At 39.3% G+C, this 26,826-nt stretch overlaps 1 protein-coding gene and 1 pseudogene across 1 annotated transcript in view; both read left to right on the top strand.

The window, feature by feature from the left end:
- The window catches only part of DYTN (dystrotelin), a 55,171-nt gene that overhangs the window by 11,539 nt on the left and 16,806 nt on the right, over nt 1-26,826 (top strand). The window contains exons 4-9 of the mRNA XM_090268671.1: nt 26-111; nt 2,636-2,736; nt 6,394-6,465; nt 6,722-6,885; nt 10,142-10,253; nt 11,736-11,884. Coding sequence (XP_090124797.1) covers nt 26-111; nt 2,636-2,736; nt 6,394-6,465; nt 6,722-6,885; nt 10,142-10,253; nt 11,736-11,884 — 684 coding nt within the window. The remainder of the gene's footprint in view (nt 1-25; nt 112-2,635; nt 2,737-6,393; nt 6,466-6,721; nt 6,886-10,141; nt 10,254-11,735; nt 11,885-26,826) is intronic.
- On the top strand, nt 12,605-16,853 carry LOC150022570 (major facilitator superfamily domain-containing protein 8-like; annotated as a pseudogene).

The raw sequence follows: 26,826 nt of genomic DNA, 5'->3' as shown, positions 1-26,826 counted from the left end.
GTCTCTGTGTTTTGTTGCCATACAGCACAGGAACAGGTTTTCTCAAGCTTGCACCTGCAGCCGCTGCCTTGATTGCCCTCTCAGGAGACAGCCCTCTTACAAAATACAGAGGTAAGAGATGCAGGAGTTTTCAGTGTCTGAAATGCAATGGTCTCTAAATCTCCAATGCATTACCTTCACTCAGTCCTATATCTCAGCCATGTGGCTCTTATTTGGCATATACTCAGCATGACTTAGAATTTTTCAAGATGTTGAGCTATGCTTTCTACTTATTGACAATGTGGTTATCCTTGATATTCTTTGTGTAGGGATTGTTCAGACACCAGTGGTTACTATTACTCTAAAGGCTGAGACTCTCCTCATATTGCTGTTACCAACCTCCTGGTATTCATCATAGACTTGCTGAATTATCAAAGGATTGAAATGTGAATTGAGTTTTCAGTAGTTATCAAATTATCTAGTTTTGGAAGCCTTCAAAATAGAACATGAAGAATCAAACAAAGAACTTTCCAGACTTCCAGCCAAGATGGAGACCTATTCAGACACGTTGCATCTCCCTCCACAACTAAGAAGGAATACGACTACCTCAAAACTAGAGACAACCAGAAGTTCCAGAAAATTGAGCTGCATGGAAGTCCAAAAAACAAAGATATAAAGAAGAAATACTCATCCAGACAGGTAGGAGAGGCAGAGCTGGGGTGGAGAGGATGTGGTGTGGTGGCAGCAGCAGCAGGCTGGCAGAAAGCACAGTCAAACATTTTAAAAAGTTGAGAGGGACACCTGGGAAGCACTCCCAGAACCAAACCAGACCACACAGCTCACAGTTCCAGTGCCAGGGACAATAAAGCCTCATTGCTTCTAACTGTGCAAACCATTGGGGTTGGGGCCGAGGAAGAAGCTGCTGGTCTCTCAGCAGTGTACACTTGTTTAAAGGGCCCCCATGGTCCTAGAATATTTGCAGACCTGCTCACTCTGGGAACGACAGCCAGGGCAACAACTAGAGAAGTGCCAGTCCCATATGGAAGTGGGAGAAGTGTCTGGAAAAGGGGCGAGTACTGAGCAAATGGCATTGTTCCTTCTCAGACCCCTCCCCAACATACAGCGTCACAACATGGTGAAATGGGTTGCCCTGTATGACACATACCTAAGGCTCTGCCCCTTACTACATAGCAGGAATGACAGCTCTACCTAAGACACAGAGGCAAACAAACACAGGAGCCTGTCAAGATGAAGATACAGAGAAGTATGGCCCAAAAGAGGGAGCGAATCAAGTTTCCAGTGGGAGAACTAAGTGATGAGGAGATAGTCAACCGAACAAATGAGGAGATAGTCAACCTAACAGATGCAGAGTTCAAAACCCTGGTGATAAAGATGCTTACAGTATTGACAGATATACTTAAGTACAGCAAACTCATAAGGGAAGAAATGAAGGCTGTGCTAAATGAAACAAAGGAAAATCCACACAAAACCAGTGGTGAAGGGAAGGAAACCGGGGTTCAAATCAATGATTTGGAATATAAGAAAATAAAAAACAGTCAACCAGTACAAAATGAGGAAACAAGAATTGAAAAAAACGAGGAGTGTCTTTGGAATCTCTGGGACAACTTTAAACATGCCAACATCCAAATCACAGGGGTGTCAGAGGGAGAAGAGGAAGAGCAAGAAATTGAAAGCTTATGTGAAAAAATAATGAGGAAAAACTTCCCAAAATTGGCAAAGGAAATAGACATACAAGTCCAGGAAGTACAGAGAGTCTCAAACAAGCTAGACCCAAGGATGACCACACCAAGACACATCATAATTAAAATGCCAAAATTTTAAGATAGAGAGGGAATCTTAAAAGCAGCAAGAGAAAAGCAGACAGTGGCCTACAGAGGGGTGCCTTTAAGACTATCAGCTGATTTCTCAAAAGAAACTGCAGGCAAGAAGGGAATGGCAAGAAATATTTAAAGTGATGAAAAGCAAGGACCTACAACCAAGACTACTCTATCCAGCAAAGCTATCATTTAGAATGGGAGGGTAGATTTCCCAGAAAAGGTAAAGCTAAAGGAGTTCATCATCACCAAGCCATTATTATATGAAATGTTAAAGGGACTTATTTAAGTAAAAGAAGATCAAAACTATGAACACTAAAATGACAACAAACTCACAACTATCAACAACTGAATCTAAAAAATAAAAAGAAAACAAACTAAGCAAACAACCAGAACAGGAACAGAATCATAGGTGTAGGGATCATTTGCAGGGTTATCAGCTGGGAGGGGGAAGGGGGAGAAATGGGGAAATGATGCAGGGATTAAGAAGCATAATTGGTTGATACTAAATAGACAGGGGGAAGTTAAGAATAATATAAGAAAGGGTGAAGCCAAAGAACTTATATGCATGACTTATGGACATGAACTAAGGGGGGTGGGATTGCTGGAGGGAAAGGGGGTACTGGGAAGAGAGGAGTTAAGGTAAAAGAAATTGAGACTACTGTAGCAACATAATCAATAAAATATACTTAAAAAAAAGAACTTTCCATTTTCTTCACTTCATACCCACAAATACACTGTTTAGAATTCAAAGCATATACTCTTCAAAGATACATTGCAAGAATTTAAATTAAAGATTTCTTTTCCCCTTATGTGCTTAGCTCTTTTTCAGCTCTATGCAGAAAATAAGAGGGGAGGTTATGATTCTGGGGCACGCATGACTCGAAGGGTTTTGAGAAGCCTACTAACAGATCTACAGCAGGTAAATCTCTAATACTTCAGAGTTCTAAATTTGTTCCAGCTATTAGCCATATTTGTTATTAAAGAATCTAATTTTTACAATATCAATTATATCATAATATAATTATCCATGCAACTCCTCTGCTCTATAGTCACTGCTATTATTTGAATATAGGTCTGATCTATTACAATTACTTCCTAACTGATTCTCTGAACTCAAGCCTCTCCTTTCTCCAACTCTACTTCCATACTACAGCCCACGACTTTTCCAAAATGATCATCACCTAATTCTTAAAATTCTTCATAGGCCATTTATGTGTATAGAGTAAAGCCTAAAGTCCTTAGCATCATAAGCATGTTACTTAGAAATATGCTTTCCCCACTAGAGTGCTTCTTAAGGGCAAGGATTATATTTCATTCACATTTATTTCTCCAGTGGTTTGAAATGTGCCTGGTACTAAGGCCTTCAAGAAATGCTTAATGAAAGCATAAATGAAATGAAATGCAGAATACTCAAATAGTTAAGAATTCCATGATATTCTGTGCTTTAAGATGTGCAAATTTAATATTGTTGTTAATCTTTGCTAGACAAGGGAATTTAACTTCCTTAAAGCAAATATGTTACCTAAATGCTAAAATTATGTAAACTGTTGTAACCAAGCAAGAATTTCTGCAAAAAGATTAAGCAGGCTCTGAACTGTTGTGTGTAAGTGGATGCCGTTCCACTCTACCTCTATGCATTCAGAGGATGTCTCTATTCTTTGTCCAGCTCCTGTAAAATCCCCACACTAATTTTCTGCACAGGTGAAGCCATATTAACTCTCTGCCATTACTCTCCTGGGTGTAGGTTATAGGAAAGGAAAAAATTATCTTTTTTTACTCTACCCATCTTAGGTTATCTGGTTATACTCTGTAAATTAGACTGACGAAAGACAGATTAACAAGAGAAAAAACAAACAAGTTTATTAACATGTGCATGGTGCATCACATGGGAGCACCCAGTGATGAGTAACTCAAAGAAGTGGTTAGAACTCTGGCTTTTATACCACCTTAAGCTAAACAAAAGAAAAGAGCTTCTGAGCCTCTGAATGGGAGAGGCAAATAATGAGAAGGTGACCAGGGAAAGTATGATGAACAGGGTTGTTTAGTAAGGTTTATTATTAAGGTTTAACTCTATTTCTTATCCACTAATAAGCATTGTTAAGAGTTTTTTCTCTTCCTGGTACAGAGAGAGAGAGAGAGACACCTTTGACACATGGAAATTTCCTTTATAAATTACCTTTTCTTTACAAAAGAAAACCTTTGCCCTATTTTTAGAGCTTTCCCTGCATCTACTGGTTTTCAATGGCTTGTAGCTTGAATAATATGTGGGCCAAAGAGGCATATTTTGGAGTGACATATTCTAGTACCCTTCTGCACCAGGGATCTGACTATGATGGGATGGGGATTGGATGTAGAGGAAGTTATCAGAACTCTAGGACAGAGTGCATGGTTTGTTTTGGGAAAACGTATTCAAAATTACCTCTGTTTTGTTTGGTCTTAATATAAAATGTTAAGTTCTTACTGATCATAACAATTAATGTTTAATTTATTCTGAAAATCCCAAACAATGTTTGAGATGTTTGTATTTCTTAAAAGTGTAATAACTTTTTATAAATTAATAAGGTTAAAACATCAGGTGTAGTTATTTCAGAGCTGTTCTGGTGGTTGTGGCAGCACACAGATATTACTGCCTGTTTTCTGCTGAATCCCAGCCATGTCTCAAGGAGCTACTGTAGCAGAGGCACTGCCTCAGCAATCCCCACATCTTAGGACCCAAGCTGGTGGAGAACCAGTGAGTGGAAAATCTGTCCACTCATTTACACAGTCAGACTTCTAAGACTGCCATGTGTAGATGCATGTGATGAAAGAAGATGGATTGAGGGGCATTTTCCTTCTCCTGTAGAAATCCTATACTTGCCTCCTGACTATCACAGCTGGCCTCAGGCTAAGGCCACATCCAACAGGCCCGAAAAATCTGTCCTTGTTTCAGGCTCAACTGAGGTCAATGAGATGCTGAAATGGCAGCTCCTGCAGAGCTCTGTCTCCCACCAACACATTATTAAGCTCCTGAGAAAGCTGTTAGGAAGGCAGAAATTTGCATAGCAAATTACAATCCCATTGACTTCCATTAAGAACTCAGAGATGGAGTCCCATATAAAATTCTAGGTCTCACTCTGTAATTCAAACACCTCCCCCAAGAATTCTAATTATCATTTCAAGTGGTGTTCCAACTGTGCCAGCATGTCATCTAGTCATGTTTAATTCTTCCATAGAACACCTGCAAGAAATTAGTCAAATGGGCAATTAATCCATAAAATCTCTATGCACATGCTTAAAGCCAAAAATGTAGGTTAAAACCCACTACAGAAGTGAATTTTCTTTTGACTGGTGTCAGAATCACAGAGCTGGCAGATCAATCCCTTCTGATACACTTCCCTTATTTTGCAAATTAGGTTAAACCCCCTTCCCAGGGCTCAAGGACAATGTCTATATCAGTGGTCCAGTTAGTTCACTGGCATTCACAGGCCAAAGTATGGGTAATGAGTTATTTTTTCAGACAAAAGCTAAATAACATATGGAGTAGTTACGCATGTTCAGCTGGTGATGGGGTCATTATCAATTTAAAGTTCAAGCCATCTTGTCACTATTAGGCAAATGTTTGTTGACTTCTGCCTGGCTAATTGTCAGCAAAGTGGTTCTAAGTGCCACTTTCCTGATTAGACGAATGTTTATTTGAGTTGATGGACTCAGCAGGAGGGTCTTAAAATTACTCTTGAGTTTACAGGGAGTGCCTGCTGACAGCCTGTGTGGTTGAAGACATCAGACACAAAATTAGGATCCGCACCCAAATGGGCATAAATGGAGGTGACAGGAAAATGTAAATGTGCATATAGATAATGTCAGATCCAAGCTCCTGGCCATCTTGGCAATCACAAGGGGTTCTTAGTCCCTTGGCTAAACTCCTTATGATGAATATGATTGAAAGATGGAAACCCTTGAGTGGGTGTAGACTGAGCCATTGGAATACACATAAGGTTGGAGTGTGACAAAGCTTTGGGAGAACCCCTCAAGAGAGTAAGGAGTCTAGGAGAGAGACTTCCGTTCTGTAGCTATAACTCTTTGTTTAACCTTAAGCAAAATAGCAAATCTCAGTTACCCCTTGTTTTAAACAAGGATAATGATTCCTGCCCTGTGCCGGAAATAGGCATTTGTCAAAATGAGATGATAGGAAAATGTTTGAAAAAGCTTATTTTAAAACTACTCTGAACTTTAATACAGTCTCATTATATGTAATTCATAGGCAAACAAGAGCAAAAGGGGTTAAAATAATTTGACCGAGATCGTAAGCAACAATGAACACCATCCCTGTATTGCCCCAATTACCAGACTTTCTTCTCTCCCTCTTTTCTCCTCCCAGCTCCACATCTTCCCACTTGTTCACCTATTGTCTCTATTCATACACTGCACAAAACCTACATATTTCTTGTTTGCTTGGATTGAGGCAGTTCATCCAATCTCAGGCACCCAATTCTCATGACTCCATGGCTATAAGCACCACCAACCAGACACGCTGAGGTCAGTGCCCAATATTTCTCCATTTTCTAACAGGTGACATGGGCTTTCTTCCCTCTTATAGATCCCGTCCATCGTGGGCGAGAGTCGTGCCCTGTGCTCTGTGGAAAGTGCTATACGCAGTTGCTTCCAAGGGGTGAGTGTTATGCAAATGTCCCTGGGGATTGGGGGCAGACACAGCTGATAACCAGTTTAAATTACAGAATTATTACTCCATACAGCATCCCAGACAACCGAATTGAGGAGGTAGACTTGCCTCTGACTTTTCAGGCTGTGAACTTTTTCAGCAGAGCTCACAGAAACAGAGCCAGAAAAGGAAAAAATATTTTTCATCTATACAAGAGACCAAATTCACTTCTAGAAACACATCAAAGTGTGCCATTTTTTTTCAGGTGTTGAGCCCAGCAATCAAAGAAGAGAAATTCCTATCTTGGTTACAGTCTGAGCCTCCCATCCTCCTGTGGCTCCCAACCTGTTACCAATTGTCAGCCACTGAAACGGTCACTCATCCTGTTCGGTGCAGAATATGCAGGAACTTCCCAATCACAGGACTGAGGTACAGTCACTCATCAGCATTACACAGACAGTTGTTCCCAGATGGGTCTAGAGCTGTAGTTCTGTCTCTCCAGATTTTTTTGTGGTCCTTCTCACACATCTGAAACTCAGTTGATTTGGGGAGTGAGGGGTCAATAATTTCCTGCATGAGGGATCCTGGTTGATATCCTGGTATTTTACCTTCTATAATTAATGGAACATTAAATTCTTCCATTGACATATACTCTAACCAGTAGACATTTTTATTCTGCTAAGGAAAAAAATTTTCATCTTTTATTACAAAAAATATATATATATTTTTTAATTACCTTGGAGCCATCCATAAAATAAACAATAATAATAGTTTGTCTTTATTAAGTGTTAAATAACTGTTAGGTTGTGTGGTTCCCATTATTTCACTTAAAACTTGCTATAATTCTCTATAAAAGATAGTATCATTATCTCTGATTTCAGAGAAGCTAAATAACTTGCTGAGGTTCACATGGTCAGCAAGTAGCAGAGGCTGGCAGTCTGAATACAGAACCTTGCTTTGCAATCATGATGCTCTGCTGCCTCCCTGTGCAGGCAACTGGGAATGTTCCTGGGACCCAAGGGAATGATCAGGTTTTGAGGAAGCAGCTCACGCCACATCTTTTCTCTGCCTAGAGAAAGGGCATATTTGAAAGCTAGGTTTGGAGGTAGGAGAGTCAGATCTCTGAGAATGACAACCAAAATCCCATCTTAGGGAAAGGATGTCATAGGTCTCCCATAAATGCAACTATAAGGAAGTGAAATTAGAAGTATTAATAAAAACTTGGGGAGGAGAAAAGGAAACCAACAGCTCTAGACCAGGCAGAGGGGACACCATTATCCTTGTGAGTGAACCCGGGTGTAGGGGGAGGTGTGGAAGGACTGAAGAGCTGAGACACCAGGTAGCTATGGGAGCAGAAAAATAATTTTTCTTCTACCCTTCTAGGTTTTTCTGGCTGGACTAATAATCAAATTAACACAAGACAGATTAACGGGAGAAAATGACCAAATTTATTACATATGCGCATATGGAGATTCCATAAGAATATAAGACTCAAAGACACATTGTGCAGTTGAAGCTGATATGCCATTCTGGACCAGAGAGAAGGAGGCAGAGGCCTAAGATTTCAGGGGGAGAGTGGGCGATTCACAGGTGGATGAGAAAGAGCAAACATGTGGAAAACAAATACTTGGCCACCCAGAAACTAAGGGACATGCAGGGGAATAGAGCAAATGGACTTGCTTGGGTCCTTGCTGTCTGGCACAATTAGTTCATACATGCTGAGGTGGCTGTGCTAAGGATCGCTTCCTGAAGCAGGTTTTTCTATCTGAAATCCTTTAGGTAGGTAACAGGGAAGAAAAAAAAAAAAAAACAACTCTTCTTAAGCTTTCACTGTTTTCAGCTCAAAACAACCTGTATGGCAGGTCGGTACATTCTAGAGAGACTCATTCTGGACCTCTACATCGCTAAGAACAAGTCAAAGGAGGGGTGGCTAGAGGGGCAGGAAGAGTAAGGATCCAGGGCCTGGCCCCTGCTCTCTCTGTCTCTTGTCTTCTCAGTACTTTCTGATTTTAACTCTAGCCCTGAATCTTAAACATGCTGGGCTCACTGAAAAACTGGAAATCAGGTTTTAATTTTGCTGAGAAAATAAGTTGGGTTTGAAAAGAATTCTTGCACAGTGAAACTTCACTCATGAAAACCTCTTTGCAAATAACTGAACTTATAAAACACGTAAATGAACAAGCCTGTTGAAAACAAGGTGAGCCAAACTAGGAAATCTCCACATTACAATAAAAAATAAGCTCTTTTTGTATTGGGCAGTAGAGGAACATGAATATTATTTAGTATGTTATATGTATATTATAATCATGTAACCAACAGACAAGTATCAATTAAGCAGTTACTACATGTCCCACACTGGGCCAGATACAGAATTCACTTTGCAATCACATAAAACACAGCTTCTACATTGAAATTTTTTGCAAAATCATTATGTGTAACATACAGCAGATATTATTTCTATTTTGTGAAAGAACTTCAAAGAGTTTGAATGACTTGTTCAGGTCACTCAAAAAATAGAGGCAGAGGGCAAGCGTGCCACATTTTACCTTTTAGATTATGTCCCTGTCTATTCAGAAGGAGATTAGGCTTCCTCTTAGAAGTGCCTCCATGTGAACCCTCTCCCCTCCTAGACATTGAAGGCCACGTCCAGCTCTCATATACAACAGAGCTGGCTGAGCCGGGCAAGGCCCGTAACCTCTCTGGGCCTCGGCTTCTTTGTAAATAAAACAAGGAGGGGTGGGTTAAATGATGTCATAGGACCTCTTTTAGCTGTAACCTGAATCTATGAGAAATTGCTTGAATGTATTACAATCCTGACCTCACTCCTGGGTTTTTCGCTCTGGTAAACTCAAGCAATAGCCTCAAGGCTTTTCGTTTAAGTGATCTTAATAAAGCCATTTTAGAGAAGTGTTCTCAGATCTGGAGGTAGAAGGAAGAGGGCAAAGACCTGACCCTCTATAGTGAGAGAAATTACAAAGACTAAGAATTGTTCCTAAACCAAGGGTTAAGCTTTAGCAGTGCATGTCACATGCATGCTCTGTAATAGCCACTTAAGGCTGAGATGAGATTGGGGGGAAAACTTGGTTCTCTTTGGGTAAAGGCAACAATGACAACCCAGTCTCATTATCCACGCTATGCCCTTTCTCATAAGCCTGCAGGTGATTTCAGAGCACAGAAAACTAATGCAAGATCAGGGTCAATGTCTTGTCCTGTACTGCAGCCATATGTAATGCCAGACAAAGCTGCCAATATGGGTGACTTATCAAACAAGCCTTACAAAAATACTTCATTATGTTATATATTTCATATAAAAAGTGAAAGTCTCCCCATTTATGCACAAATTAAAGGATCTGTCATAAATGTAGTAGCAAGTATTACCCTGTATTTGTAAGTATTAGGGGGTGGGGGGTGGGAATGAATGAGATTTCTATACTATAGTTTGTTGGATAAAACTATATGAATATAATGCTATATTATAAAAATACCATCAAAAGAAGATTTCTTTGATTAGATTAACACATCAGAGTCATTTAGCATTTATCCCTGCAAAATTTGGGAGAAACTTTATACTCACTTGACAGCTCAGACATTTTCTGTGTGTTTCTGCTCATTTTCCGCCTGAATATTATTTTCTTTGTTCACCTACTGGTAGTAATGTCAACCGCACTTCCGTTTTAATCACCAGATACCGCTGTCTGAAGTGTCTCAACTTCGACATCTGCCAACTGTGTTTCTTATCTGGCCTTCACAGCAAGTCCCACCAGAATTCTCACCCTGTGATTGAGCACTGTGTCCAGGTAACACTTACCCAGTGTATCAAATTCTTCACGAATCATGTTAATACAGGCTATAGCAGTTCAAAAACTTTCCCTCCGTAAAACCATGAATTCTACTCCTTTCATACTTGATAGATATCTAAGCTGAAGGGAGTGGCAAAGCGAACCTTAAAATCTCTCAACATAAATATTTTTTTATATTGTAAATTTTAATAAAGACTTTTGGAGATAGGAAAAGGCTAACCAGAGTCCAGTCGGAACCCATCAATCTTGGATTATGTTGTAGAAAATGTCTGAGGTGTAAGAGGGGTGAGGCATTGGAAGTGGATATGGATTTAAAAGAAAAGGCTCTGGTTTGGGAAAGATGATGCAACAAGGCTTCTAGTTGCCAGTACATTTTGGGGCGTTTTTCTTTTTAACATGTCTTTTCCTGAGCCCTAAATGTCAAGTTTTTTTGTTTTTTTTTTTCTTTAGGAAAAATCAAAGAGAAAGATAACTATCTCAATTTTGATTAGAACAGTATAAAAGTAAAACTTTTTAAAGAAAATTTTAAATATTCAGCAAGAGAATTCAGACCTTTCTAAGAAGAAAGAGAAAGGAGATAGTGAATATTAAACAAAGAGTATTTCAGTATTTTTAGAAAGAATGCTTTCTTCGCATCACAAAGTTTCTGTGAATCAGCTTCCCCATACAGACGACATCACCAGCAAGTAACACAATCGTGAACGAAGTAGCTTTTCAGAGGACAATTTCCTCTCCTCCCTTTTAGCAAGAATGGGCTACAAAAGTCAAGTGCCTGGATCTTGCCAAGTAATTCTCAGTGGGCTTTGCTTTACTTCACTTTATTAACCCAAATCCTTGGGTTCTTTGGCATGTGATCGTCCTGTTTCTGAAAGCCTGGGAAGAAACAGGGCTTATCGGTGTTAGACTGACACCGTGTGGTCACTGTGTTGTTACACTTCAGATTCCAAGTGCTGAAAAATTTTAATGACTCATTGCATTCCTTCTCGGATTTTTTTCTTTTTTCTTTTTTTGGGACAGATGTTCTTAATATGGGGTTGATGGATGGACGTTAGGGGGTCTGGTAATCTACTGAAATTTTACACACAATTCAATATATAAGCATTTTTATGGAGATAAATTCACAGCCGATCACCCTGTTCTCAAAGGAATCCACAACCCAAACATTAATAACCATGGACTTGGTCCCCCTCATGTCCCGGTTCTCACTTTCAAGTTCCACATTACTGGGTTGCTCTAAGGAAGAAAAGTTATTTTGGAAGCTGAGGGGTATGTAACTTGGAATCTTATGCTATGTGTACACGTGGACAGAGAGAACGTGATGAAATCCAGGTAGTAAGAAAGTAAAATGATTTTTCTGAGGACGTAAATGTGAGTGAAGTAATGCAAGAACCTTGTGCGGCAGCCCGTCTACCCAGATAAGGAAAGAAAACCACGTTGAGACTGATCTAACACCCTTTGTAATGTTGGCCATTCCAGCAGATGTCCGCAAAGGAGAACACCAAGCTGCTCCTCAGCAACCTCAGAAACAACCTGCTCCAAGCGGGCTATCGGAGGCAAGAGGCTGCGCGAAGGCAGTGGCTTCGCGACCAGGTGACTCCAAAGGGCATGACTGACAGCGCACAGGCCAGGTGAGTGCTGTGAGTGACAGTCTCATGCAGTGGCCCGCCGGGGCTGGGCAAGACAGCAGCTACTCTCACGCTGCTGAGGAGCCTGAGGAAGGCAGGAGGCGGGGAAGGAGGAAAGGTGCTTTTCCCTCTAGAAATGAGCTTTCATTTTCAAGTAGAACAAGAAGCAAAAATACCTTCAAGTGATCCATCCAATAATTGAGTTATTCCAACTAAAGGCATCAGAGAGAGATTTTTAGTATTAAAATATTGGAATAACTTTGCTTTTTATCTGTACCTTTTTGTTGATTTGCTTTTGAAAGCTTAATTCAGATTAATACTTGATTTTTTTTAAAAGGAAAAGACACTCAGTACTGTATTCTATCACTCACAGATGAATGCTATTCACATTTTAGTATTCCAAAAAGGAATTGGGCCCTAGATACAATTTTTTTATTCTTCTTGTCAACTACACTAAATGAAGAGCATTTTCCATGTCATTAAGTTTACAAAATCTCATTTTTAATGGCCTCACTCTCATCCTGATAAGAAAGTGCCATAATTCACAAGCAGTCCTTTATCTCATTGAAGATTTTATTTTCAAATTTTGTCCCCCTACAGTCTGTTTTCAACATTCCTAACACATGTACCTTCTCATATTTTTAAACATTTTATTAAGATAAATTTACTCAAGTAAAATCTTGGGCCAAAAGTTGTGAATTTTGTTAATCCTCAAAATTCAGAATGCCAGAGTGTGCTCTGGAGGGTCCTCCCAAAGCAGACGGCACCCATGCTGCGTGGGATCGCCCACCGCCTCCCTACCTGACCGCCAACCTAAAGATGGGTTTCAAAAAGTCTTTGTGACCCTAGTTTTTGAAGTGACCCCTTCTTCATAATCTAAAGTTTCAAAAGCTAAAGAGAAGACATAGTGTTCCCTACCCCTTATGATCATTCAAATTTTGGGTGGAAAGAAAACAGAATTATTTATTTACTCCTTTTTTATCTGCTGGGAGGATAAGAAAAGATCAGCTTAAATTGGTATTAATTTATTAATTTCTTTTGTAATTCTCTAATCTTTTCTCAGACATCCACTAGTATATTTCTGTGGTTATTTTGTCACTTTATTTTTTTTGTGTAACTTAAATATATTTTTATACCTCTTTAAATGAAAATGTACATATTGGCTTCGCAACTTGATGGCATTCATCATATCTGTGTCACATTCTCTGGCAGGTTGATAGCAAGATATCCATATAAAATTTGTGTATCATGTGGGTATATAATTTTAATAGAGTACAAAGAATTTGAATTTTAATATAAAAGCAAATATATCAGGTTCTAATTTATCTGTCTTCTTCAATCCATTTATTTCACTTTTCCCTAGCAGAATAACAATAAAATATGTCAATTAGCCACCAAGATTTATTGAATACTTAATATCTTGTCTAAATTCCTACATTCTCATTGTTAGAACACAAAGCTCCACATTCTTTTTTTTAAGTATATTTTATTGATTATATTGTTACAATAGTTTCAATTTTTTCCCCTTTGCTCCCCTCCGCCCAGCACCCCCCTTCCCCGACAATCCCCTCCCCAAGTCCATGCCCATGGCTCACCCTTTCATATATTCTTCTTCTTTTTTTTTTCAATAATTAATTAATTAGTTAAATATTTTAACAATAAAAAATAACAATCCCTCCCTCTCAGACTTGAGACCCTTTACAATCTTATAAAGGACAATGCACGAAGGTCTCGAGCTCCTCTAGCTGCTTCAAGCTGGACATGGTCGTCATCCTACCTACCCTTGGGTCAAGAAATCCCTAATAAGAGTGGGGGTGTGGAGGGGAGGGTGACCTTCCCACAAGGGGAAGGATCGTGCAGACTCCAGGTTGGTTGGCTGTCTCTGGACAACGGCATGCTTGGTTTAACAGGCTGGCATCCTTGTTGTATTCTGGGGGCATCAGTGTTAAAGGACATCATTCAATCTGTAACCACTAGATGACAAAAGACAGGTATTAATTTTTGAATGTGCCACATTAGGAAGAAGAAGGGTTTCTTTGGAGGAAGGTATGCCAGGTACATCTCACCTGTCCAAAACCCTTTTGCCCATTATACTTAGTTTGGACTGAGGGAAATATTTTAGGTATCCCCCTTCTCAAGCCTCTGGGCTCTTTCTGTCCAAGCCATTAGGATAGAAAAGAGAAACCAGTTTTAAAGTGAAGCCCACAGACCACCCCGTTCTTCACCAACCCAGCCACTTAGTTCAGCCAAACCATTGAGTCTCAGGAGGCAGCATTGCAGACAGGATTAAGTGAGGCCTATACGTATGGACAATCACTCAGGTATTGAGATCGTAGGCTTATGCCCTTTGAAAACAGAAAACACAGGTTAATTTATGTAACATAACCCACATACATGTCTCTAAATCTGTAGGACTGTCTTATCGGAAAGACACCCAGTTGCAAGGCATTTGACATTCTTCTTGCCTGTAAATTAAACATCTTTGATAATGCCACAGACATAGTTTAACTTTCAAATGAAAACAAATTTTAAATGAAAAGAAACTTTAAAGACGGTTAGCTGCACTACTTTATAGTCTACCACTGGGCATTGTGACCTTACTTGAATCTTGATTTTTCTCCCTAAGATTACCCTCCTTGTCATTAAAAGGACTGCATTAAGTTCATTTTTAATTTATCCCATTCATTTGCATAAACACAACAAGCAAAGCTCCACATTCTTATTTGTGTTTCTTTTGACCACTGAAGCCTGACTCATGTTTTAAAAACACAAATATGATTACATTCCTCACATGTTCATCTCCCCCAAATTCCCATGCCTTAAATTCCTTCAGTATCTTCCCATTGTTTTTAAGCTAAAAAGCTAAAAATTGGAACATGACTTAGAAAAGTCCTGCGTATTTGAGCCACGCTGATAATCTATTTCACCTCCATGTCCCAGTCCCCACCTGCATGCCCTCTGCACCAGCCCCGAAGCCTCCTTCCTCCCCTAAGACTGAGCCTTCTCTTAAAATTTAAACTTTTACTTTAAAGAATTGGTAGCCCTAAGCCACCTCTCTGGATGGCTTGACTCCTCACCTCCTAAAGGCCCACAAAAGACCTTTGCTCAAATGTCATCTCACCTTTGCTGACCACCTACTTAACAGTTCAGGCCCTGTCCCCACTCTGGCACTCCCAATACTCCTCCTTTGCTTTATTATTATTTTTTAAAGCTTTGCACCAGTATCTGACATCCCATACATATTACTTTTTTTTTTTTTTGCTATAATGTAAGCTTCATGGGGGGAGAAACCTTTTATTGTTTCCAGTTATATTTCCAAAATCTATAACAATGTCTGAATATGATGAATGAGCAATTAATACTTGTTGAGTGACTGACTGAGTGGGTTATAAAATGAATGGGTGGATTTTGCCAGCTTTGGCTGAGTAGGATGTGAAGGAGCAGTAGGTGTCGACAGAGTTCGCCTCACACTTCCTGTGGGTGCTGTAACCATGACAGGCCTAGGGACCTAGTCTGAGCCGGAGACCCTCTTAGGCAACCACACACCCAGAAGCAGCGTTTTCAATTGTGATAATGTCAATATGGCCATATCTCCAAAAGATTGATCAGACAACTGGTGCAAGTTTTTTGGGCTGGATTATTGCTTCATTTAGTCTTGGCCAAATGGTAGTTTCACCTCTGTTTGGTTTGTGGTCTAATTATAGACCAAGAAAAGAACCTCTTATTGTCTCTATCTCTATTTCGGTGGTAGCCAGCTGCCTCTGTGTGTATGTGCACATCCAACTTCTCACAATAAGTACTACATTTTGGTTGCTCATGGATTGGTGGGATTTGGAGCAGGAAATGTAGCAGTTATTAGATCATGTATTGCTGGTGCTACTTGTCTTCAGGAAAGAATAAGTTCCATGGCAAATACAAGAACATGTCAAGCATTAGGTTTTGTATTAGGTCCAATTCTTCAGATCTGTTTTGTACTCATTGGAGAAAAGGGTGTGACATAGGAGATTATACAACTTCAGATAAATACGTATATAGCACCAGTTTTACTTGGTGCTTTCCTGGGAGTTTTAAATATTATTCTGAATATTATTATAATAAGAGAAGATTGTGTAGATGACTCAGGACAACAGTGTATAAATATTAGTTTTGAAGAAGCATATACAGATAAAGCTCAGGTTCCCCAAGGAAATATTGACCAAGTCGCTGTTGTGACTACCAATGTTCTGTTTTTTGTTTGTTTTTTGCTTGTTTGTTTTCAGTGGTCTTATTTATCTTTGCCCTTTTTGAAACCATCCTTACTCCATTATGTATGCCTGGACTTGAGAATAAGGTGTGTCATATGATGGGATAATTCTTGCTGCTCTTGAAGTTGAGGCCATTATTATTTTCATGGGGATTAAATTACTTTCCAAAGAGACTGGCGAGTGTGCCCGTCTACTGGGAGGACTCATCGTTGTATGGGTTGGCTTCTTTATCTTGTAACCTGGGGGAAATCAATTTCCCAACATACACTGGGAAGATTTGCATAATAATTCAATCCCTAATACCACATTTAGGGAAATTATTATTACTCTTTGGAAGTCTCCAAGAGAAGATCACAGTAAAGAATCAACTGGTTGCCCAATTGAACAAGCCTGGTGCCTTGACACCCCATGATCCATCTGGCTCAGTTCTTCACCTCAGCTGTGCTAATTGGAATAGCCTATCCATCCTGCAATGTTATGTCCTATATGTCGTATTCAAAAATTCTGGGATCAAAACCTCAGGGTGTATACACGGGCTGGTTAACACCTTCTGGAAGTGCAGCATGAATTCTTGGACCTGTGTTCATCAGCCAAGTGTACACTTCCTGGGGCCCACAATGGACATTCAGCCTTGTATGTGGAAAGTGGTGCTCACCATCACACTCCTGGGAGTGGTTTACAGAAGACTTGTTACGTTTTCAGTAGGACATGGAAAGATTCAAGAGTAACATAGCTAACTAACACTGGGGTGGAAATTACTTGCTGTGTGGGACTTCCTTTATTAAGACTGATAGACAATGCTATGAGTCAGTTTCAAAAGTCTGGCTTTGGGTATTGTATATTTTGAATAGCAAGAACATATATTGACTAGTACATGGAATTCTATGAGTAATTGTGAATAGTAAGATAATACAAAAAAAAAAGATTCTGGATCATAATTTCTTTATCTCAAAAAGGAAATATTCTTCATTCAACACATTTTGGGGAGTTGCATGAACTCATGAGTGAATGAACAATGGTCTACAAATGTGAAATTGTATTCTTAATTCAAACTGCAGAGGTGTCATTTAAAATAATGAAAGAATATCTATGCGGTGAAACCATAGTGAGCTCTGTAAGAATTACCTATAACAGAATGAAATTATAGGAATTGTTTACCTAAATAGAGGTACTTTATTCAAAGATAGCTACTTCTGATTTATTTAAAAATGTATTTTATACTATTTCTATCAATTTTCCTTATGAAACAAATATCATAATTCTTTTTTTTTTCTACGTGTCATGACTGCCATCCTACCTTACCTTCTTTAATACACCTTAGGTCTTATCTCACTTAATAACCCCTAAGTTAGTAGAAGAGTAAGAATAATGCTAATATTTAAGCAAAAAAGGGGATTAAGAGATCAAGATGGCCAACTTCTGGCGAAGATGGAGGCCTAGACAGACACGCTGGGTCTCCCTCCACAACTAAGAAGGAATACAACTACCTCAAACCTAGAGACAACCAGAAGTTCCAGAAAATCAAGCTGCATGGAAGGCCAACAAACAAAGGTATAAAGAAGAAATACTCATCCATACAGGTAGGAGGAGATGATGCAGTGTGGTTGTGGCAGCAGCAGCAGCCGCAGAAGGCCAGCAGAAAGCTCAGTCACACATTTTAAAAAGTCAAGAGGGACGAGACTTCCGGCCAAGATGGAGGCTTAGACGGACACGCTAGGTCTCCCTCTACAACTATACAGGAATACAACTACTTCAAAACAAAGGATAACTAGAAATTCCAGAAAATAAAACTACACGGAAGTCCAACATATGAAGTTATAAACCAACGGTGCCATTTGGGCAGGTAAGAGTTAAAGTGGGCAGTGCTGTTTGCGGTCGCACCCGGAGCGGCAGGCGGCGAGGAGTCCCGGTGGCCAAGCCCCTGGCCTGGCGGTGCGCGACCCCGGCGAGGAGTCCCGGTGGCCAAGTCCCTGGCGGTGCGCGACCCCGGCGAGGAGTCCCGGTGGCCAAGTCCCTGGGGGTGCGCGACTCCGGAGCTGGGGAGAGCGGCTACGCAAGCCCCTGGCGGTGCGCGACCCCGGCGAGGAGTCCCGGTGGCCAAGTCCCTGGCGGTGCGCGACCCCGGCGAGGAGTCCCGGAGGCCAAGTCCCTGGCGGTGAGCGACCCCGGCGAGGAGTCCCGGTGGCCAAGTCCCGGGCGGTGCGCGACTCCGGAGCTGGGGAGAGCGGCCGCCGCATCGCCTTGAACAGTGAGGCCCAGGGGGGCGGGAGGACGGATCCCGGTCTCCTGGCTGAATAACTGTGTGAATCCATCTTGGACCCCCGCCCCCACAGAAAGCACCACAGGGCTGTGAAATAGGTCGCGGACAAGCAGGCGCCGGTCGCTAATTTGTGACGCGTACGCAGGCACTGCCCCCACAACCAGCCCAAGAAAACAAAAAGCATCTGTCAAAATGAGGCAGGCAACTTTAGAAATACCGGTAACACAACTCACCAGGCAGCAGATAGAGAACCTGACAGATGAACAGATAAGAAACCTGTCAGAGGCTCAGTTCTGGGCCATTGTTATCAGGTGGCTTACAGAATTCACAAAAGAGCAGGAAAAAGATATGAAAGAAGCGAAAAACTTTCATAACGAAAGGAACAAAACCCCATACGAGATAGAAGGAAAGGAAATAAAATCCAGAGTTCATTTCAACAAACTGGAATTTGGAGAAGGAACAAGCAGTCAACCAATGCAGAGAGCGGAAATGGGAAGCAACAACGAAAGGATCAGAAACCTCTGGGACAGCTATAAAAGGCCCAACATAAGAATCATTGGTTTGCCAGAGAATGAGGAAGATGAACTAGAACTTGAAAAATTGAGTGAAAATATAATAAAGGAGAACTTCCCAGACTTGGGAAAGGGAATAGACCTGCAGGTCCAGGAAGCAAGGAGAGTTCCCAAGAGACTGGACCCAGGGAGAACCACTCCAAGACACATTATAATCAAAATGTCAAAAATTAAAGATAAAGAGAGAATCTTAAAAGCAGCAAGAGAGAAGAAAAGAATTATGTACAAAGGGGTCCCAATTAGACTATCAGCTGACTTCTCAAGGGAAACCCTACAGGCAAGAAGAAACTGGCAAGAAATATTCAAAGTAATGAAAATCCAAAACCTACAACCACGAATACTCTATCCAGCGAAATTGTCATTCAGAATAGAAGGACAGAGAAAGTGTTTCCAGGACAAAATAAAACTGAAAGAATTCATTAGATCCAAACCACTGTTATATGAGATGTTAAAGGGACTGGTTTAAAAAAAAAAAAAACAGAAGCTAGGGAGATGAAACAAAGGCAAACTAAATAGGCAACGAGAGGGAAAGAGGAACTGTGGGTACGGGAAGCATATTGGGGGGAGGTCAACAGGGAGGGGGAATGGGGAAAGGGAGGGAGATGATATAGGAATTGGGGATCAAGGTAGGAGGGAATGGAATAGACGGAGAGAGGTTGGGAGGAACTGTATGCACAACTAATGGACATAATCTAAAAGGGGGGGACAACTGGAGGGAGGGGGGCCACCGGGAGGAGGGGAGCAGAGGGAAGGGAAATTGGCACAAATGTAATAATTTAATCAATAAAACACATTAAATCATTAAAAAAAAAAAAAAAAAAAAAAAAAAAAAGTCAAGAGGGACACCTGGAGGCATTCCCAGTTCCTGACCAGACTGTGCAGATCACAATCTCAACACCAGGGAAAATCAAGCCTCATTACTTCTAACTGTGCAAAACAGTGTGTTTGGGGTGGAGGAAGAAACTGCTGGTCTCTCAGCAGAGTACACTTGTTTAAAGGGCTCCCACAGTCCTAGAATGTCTGCAGACCCACTGACTCTAGGAACAACATCCAGGGCAACAGCTAGAGAAGTGCAAATCCCATACAGAAGTGGGAGAAGTGCCTGGAAAAGGGGCAAGTGCTGAGCAAGTGGCATTGTTCCTCTCAGACCCCTCCCTCACATATAGTGCCACAACGTGGTGAAACAGGTCGCCCTGTACTGATGAATCTCTAAGGCTCCGCCCCTTATAATGTAACAGGAGTGACAGCTCTACCTAAGACACAGAGGCAAACAAACACAGGAGCCTGTCAATATGAGGAGACAGAGAAGTATGGCCCGAAAGGGGAATGGATTAAGGTTCCAGTGGGAGAACTAAGCAATGAGGAGATAGACAACCTAACAGATGAGGAGATAGATAACCTAACAGATACAGAGTTCAAAACACTGGTGATAAAGATGCTCACAGGCTTGACAGATACGCTTGAGTACAGCAAACACATAAGGGAAGAAGTGAAGGCTATGCTAAGTGAAACAAAGGAAAATCCACACAAAACTGATGGTGAAAGGAAGGCAACCGGGGTTCAAATCAATGATTTGGAATACAAGGAAGGAAAAAAAACAGCCAACTAGTACAGAATGAGGAAACAAGAATTGAAAAAAATGAGGAGAGGCTTAGAAATCTCTGAGACGACTTTAAATGTGCCAACATTCAAATCATAAGGGTGCCAGAAGAAGAGGAAGAGCAAGAAATTGAAAGCTTATGTGAAAAAGTAATGAAGGAAAACTCCCCAAATCTGGAGAAGAAAATAGACATACAAGTCCAGAAAGCACAGAGAGTCTCAAACAAGCTAGACCCAAGGAGGACCACACTAAGACACATCATCATTAAAATGGCAAAGGTTCAAGATAAAGAGAGAATCTTAAAAGCAACAAGAGAAAAGCAGAGAGTTACCTACAAAGGGGTACTTATAAGACTATCAGCTGATCTCTCAAAAGAAACTGCAGGCAAGAAGGGAATGGCAAGAAATTTTCAATGTGATGAAAAGCAAGGACCTACTACCAAGATTACTCTATCCAGCAAAGCTATCATTTAGAATGGAAGGGCAGATGAAGTGCTTCCCAGACAAGGTAAAGCTAAAGGAGTTCATTATCACCAAGCCATTATTATATGAAATATTAAATGGACTTATTTAAGTAAAAGAAGATCAAAACTATGAACACTAAAATGACAACAAACTCACAACTATCAACAACTGAATCTAAAAAATAAAAACAAAATCCAACTAAGCAAACCAGAATAGGAACAGAATCATAGGTATAGGAATATTTGGAGGGTTATTAGCTGGGAGAGGGAAGGGGGAGAAATGGGGAAATGATGCAGTGATTAAGAAGCATAATTGGTTTGTACAAAATAGACAGGGGGAATTAAGAATAATATAGGAAAGGGTGAAGCCAAAGAACTTATGTGCACAACCCATGGACATGAATTAAGACGAGGATGGGATTGCTGGCAGGAGTGGGGTTGGGGGCGGGGGGTACTGGGCAGAGAGGCGCAAGGGAAAAAAATTGGGACTACTGAAACAACATAATCAATAAAATATACTTAAAAAAAAGACATCAAGATGGATTTCACTACCTTTAGTAGGCCTACTTTTTTCTTTCAAGTGCTAATAAGTAATTTACTTTAGAAACATAAGCCAGGTATGTTATCGTATACATATACTAAACAGCAAACTGTTTATTGTAATTACTGGCATTTTCAACTCCCTTAAATTCTGGAGAAAAGCTATCACTTTATTTATTTTTCCATTGCTTAGTAGTGTCAGGGTAGACACAACAGTTTTCAGTCTATGTCTGCATAGCTATTCAGATCTGCAGACTTTCACAGTTGGATGGACCATGACAGTCCCAATCTACTCAAGCTAATAAATACTTGAGGCAAAGTGGCTTTAATCTTACAGTTTACTGAGTGTACTTAAGTATATAGTTTCTATGTACACATCTCTACCACTACATAAGTTGAACACTGGTAAAAGGAACTAGTACAGAATTATGTATGTGGATAATCATTATTACCAAAAAAAGTAAAGATATTTCTAAGTATTTTTCCAAATGGTTTCTACTCTTAAGTTGTAAATATTTTCAAATCTGAGAGTAAAATTAAATTAAATTAAATTAAGTGAATGGATGCATGATGAACTGATGGAATAATCTGCCTACATGGAGCTGTCATTCTAGTGGGGAAACCAGACAATAAAAAATAACCATGTAAGTGAATTACTCACTATATTGGAAGCTATAAGTACTAAAGTAAAAGAAAAAAAGGAGAACCAAGTAAAAGGAAGCAAGACTTAGAAGAAATTTGGTAGCAAATTTAAATAAGGTGGTTATAGTGGGCCTGAGTGAGAGGTGATACTCCAACAAAGCCTTGAAGGAGCTGAGGGAGATGAGAAATTGAAGATACTACATAATACATTTTTTCCAGAATTTTTTACTGTACAGGAAGCAAAGAGATAGTCTAGGTGATGGAGTGACTCAAGTTAAGAGAATATTCTGTTGTGATGGAAAAAAACAATACACATTAGTATACTGAATGGAATGAGTTTGTAGAGAGAAAACTTGATGATTTGGTGCAAGAGGGAAGAATTGTTGGAGCAAATCCACTTAGCAGTCAAGAGGGGATGGAATCTAGTACACATGTGGAGGGATTGACTTTAGAAGAGTGGTATCTACTCAACAGAAAGATATACACAAGATTTGGCCCTTGATCCACTTTTGGAACTCTGTCTTATAGGAATAAAAGCAACTCTACATAGTAAATAAGGATAAATATTGTAGCATTTCAAGGCAGGATAATAAACGAGAAACAACCTCCTGGTCCACTAATAGAAAAATGATGTAACACATATACTACAGACATACAACAGAACATAATCTACTTAAGAACAAATTTTAGCACCTATTTATTATACTAGAGGGCATTCACCATCATACATTAAGAGAAAGAAGGCAAGTGACCAAATACTGCATATAGAACAATGCCATTATTGTTTCAAAAACAAATCCAATATGCATTTTGATGTTGGTAAATATTTGTATGAGTATAGAAAATAGTGTTGAACAGCCCCAAGTAATTAAAAACATCTCAGATGGGGTAGAAATAGAGTGTGTCAGTCACAAGATGTGTGACAAGGAAGTTACAGATTGCCCTGCTTTTCTACCCCAAAATGCCCACCCCTTAAATAATTGGATATACTATAGAATAATTGCCTCTTTTCCTATACTCTACTTGCATTCTGTGGAAGGAATCACATTATGTCAAAAATGATTGTACATTTGTCTGTTATTAAACATGAAGTCTCTATGAACAGGGAGTTCTCTGCTTTCTTTAAAAATCCTTTTTTATCTGCAATAACTCAAGATGGTAAGAGGGTTTAAACAGTTTTTGAGCAATGGGATGAAACTAAATGGAATTACATAAAGTGGGACATAGCTGACCTTAAGCTAGTCTGCCCTATTCTATGTCTTTTCTCATATAACACAATAAACCCACAGATGCACTTAGAACTGCTAGTATCTGACCAGGACACGATGACCTGGGGGTTTCCTACAGTCACCCCTGAATATCTTCACATTCTCATTTCTAGATTGTCAAGAAAGGGGGAGATGGAATTTTCATTCCTATTATTAGCTAACTGACTATCAACTGAGTAGGTGGAAAAGAGCACGGAGGGAAAAATAAGTGGGGCTATTTTATTGGTATTGTTTGGATATTAAACTTAATATCTGATTTTAACATTTTCTAAGGCTCCCTCCCCTAAATGTCATATTTGATAATTAAAAATTATTACAATCTCTCATAAAACCTCTCCATCCCATGCAACAGCTCTAAAGTGCCAAGGTATGTAAGTCCATTTGGTCCAATGGAAACAGCAGCCATGCTCACCTCCAGACGAATACGTCAAAGGGCCCCTCAGGCTCAATGCACTGACGACATCAGCCCACATCATCAGGTGAGTCCAAAAGGGAAAGGAACTGTTGTTAAGTCACAGTCGGGATCATTCGTAACAATGCAGTCAGATTTGATGACTCATTCCTTAGTTTGGGGAATATTGCCAAGATGTTACTGTGATCAAGGAAAAGTGTAGAAACATGTTTGTAATGGAACTTTTTAACTTCAGTCATAAAGTGCTACATATTTACTGTAGAAAATTTGGAAAAGTCAGAAAAGAGCAAAGACCAAAATTAAATTGCAATCAATCCATAATATAACCATAGTTAATATTTTATATATTTTTCCTGTTAACATTTTTAATATATACAGTTTATGTCATACTGCAAAATATACTGATTATGTAGTTCTTTATCAATGTAAGTTATATTGTGAGCATTTCCATTGCCATTACAATTCTTCAAAAACATGTTAATGGTTGTATAAATTTTATTTAAATGGACTTAACATTATTTAAACCCCTTCTCTGTTATTACGTATTTGGTTTATTTCTGGGTTTTGCTATTATTTTAAAATTTACTATTGAAATTCTTGTACATTATTTTTTGTACATGATTGCCCAATTATTTCACTAGAATGTTTCTTAAAGTGAAATCATTAAATAAAGGTAGTAATAGTTTTAAAACTCTCTTTACTAATTACAAAATTGATGTTTGGAAAAGATATACCAAATTAGATTCCTAGATCATTTAAGTAATGATCTCATTGATCCTTCCTAATATTGACTATTAATTATTACCATATTTTAAACTTTGTTAATTTTTATGAGCAAAATATGTTTGATTTGCCTTAATTTCTACCTCTCTAATTAAGAGAGAGATGAAACTTCTTTTCCACATGTAGTTTAAAGGCAGTTTTTTTTTTGTCTTCTGTCATCGTCCTTTGCCAATGTTTGCTGATGCATTGGTTTGATTTATTTATGTATTTGAATTTAAAAATTTTTAAGTTTAACTACGGGAAGCCTGTCTTCACAGTTACTTTCTTTTAGTCTTATTTATAATGTGACTTGCTGCTTAGACATTTTCAATTCCCATGAAAATACTATCAGTTTTTTCCTCTCTTCTTATACAGTATTATGCTTGGAAAAATTTCCCTTGTTTTACTGCCATCTATTCAGTTGCTTTTAATTTTAGCTTTACCTATAAATATTGTTTTAATTATTCTAGCTTCATGATACCATTAACATGTTATAGAACAAGTTTTCTCTTTATTATTTTTTCTATTCAAACTGTAATTCTTTATGATCTTTTATATCATCAATTTAGCTTATATGAGATTACTTACAAAGTAATATAATGTTGATAGTTTCCTTTATTGATTGTTTGTTTTTCTGAGATAGAATTGACATATAACATTATATTAGTTTCAGGTGTACAATATGGTTTGATATTTGTATATATGGGATTTTGCGGTACTGTATACAAATGTTGTTAAAGTTATGTAGGTTTAAGAGTGTAGAATATGTTTAAGAACATAAGTAGTATTTATAAAAGTGTGGAAAAGGTTAATAAGGGAGTGGGAAAGGTTAATAAGGGACTGGGAACGGTTTATAAGTGTGTGGGAAGGGTTTATAAAGCCTTAAAATATATATAAATACTAAAATAAATGTAAGGTTCCTACTTCACAGATTTTCACCTGTCGCTGGGGGTCTAGAACGTAATAGCCATGATAAGTGAGGGAATACTGTATTATAAAATGCTTACCATAGTAAGTCTAGTTAACATCCATCAGCACCCATAGTTACAATTTGTAAGATCTACTCTTTTAGTAGCTTTTAAGTATACAATACAGTGTCACTAATTATAGTCACCATCCCCAGGACCTATTTATTTTTTAATGGCAGTTTGTAACTTTGGGCTACCTTCCCCAATTTCACCTCCCACACCCACCTCACATCTCTGGCAACCACTATGTGCTCTGTTATCTAAGAGCTCAGGCTTTTGTTATTTGGTTTTGCTTTTTATCCCTCATAAATGAGACCATACAGTGTTTGTCTTTCTCTATCCCAAATAGCTCACTTAGCAAATGCCCTCAGAGTCCACCCATGTTGCAAATGGTAATCTTTCCTCCTTTTTCGCGACTGAATAATATTCCATTACAAATATGCTTCCACACCTTGGCTATTATAATAATGCTACAATGAACATAAGGGTGAATATATATCTTTCAAGTTATAGTTTTTGTTTCCTTTGAATAAACACCCATAAGTGGGAATGCTGAAACATATGGTAGTTTGATTTTTAATTTTTTTGAGGAATCTCCATACTGTTTTCCACAGTGGCTGCACCAATTTACATTCCTACCAACAGTGCACAAGGGTTCCCTTTCCTCCACACCCTCACCAGCACTTGTTATTTTCTGTCTTTTTTATAATAGCCATTCTAGCAAGTGTGAGGTTATAAATCACTGTGGTTTGGGTTTGCTTTTCCCTAATGATTAGTGGTGTTGAGCATCTTTTCATGTACTTGTTGGCGCTTTGGATAGAATGTCTATTAAGATTTTCTGCTCATTTTTAAGACATATTTATTTATTTTTTTCAGATTTAATGTGTTTTATTGATTAAAATATTACATTTGTGCCAATTTCCCTTCCCTCTGCTCCCCTCCACCCGGTGGCCCCCCTCCCTCCAGTTGTCCCCCCCTTTTAGATTATGTCTATTAGTTGTGCATACAGTTCCTCCCAACCTCTCTCCGTCTATTCCATTCCCTCCTACCTTGATCCCCAATTCCTATATCATCTCCCTCCCTCTCCCCACTCCCCCTCCCTGTTGACCTCCCCCCAATATACTTCCCGTACCCACAGTTCCTTTTCCACTCTCGTTGCCTGTTTAGTTTGCCTTTGTTTCATCTCCCTAGCTTCTGTTTTTTAAACCAGTCCC

This window comes from Furipterus horrens, unplaced genomic scaffold, assembly GCF_987537825.1.
Source record: "Furipterus horrens unplaced genomic scaffold, mFurHor1.1.pri manual_scaffold_1, whole genome shotgun sequence".
Lineage (NCBI taxonomy): Eukaryota > Metazoa > Chordata > Mammalia > Chiroptera > Furipteridae > Furipterus > Furipterus horrens.
This window is presented reverse-complemented; position numbering and strand designations above follow the sequence as displayed.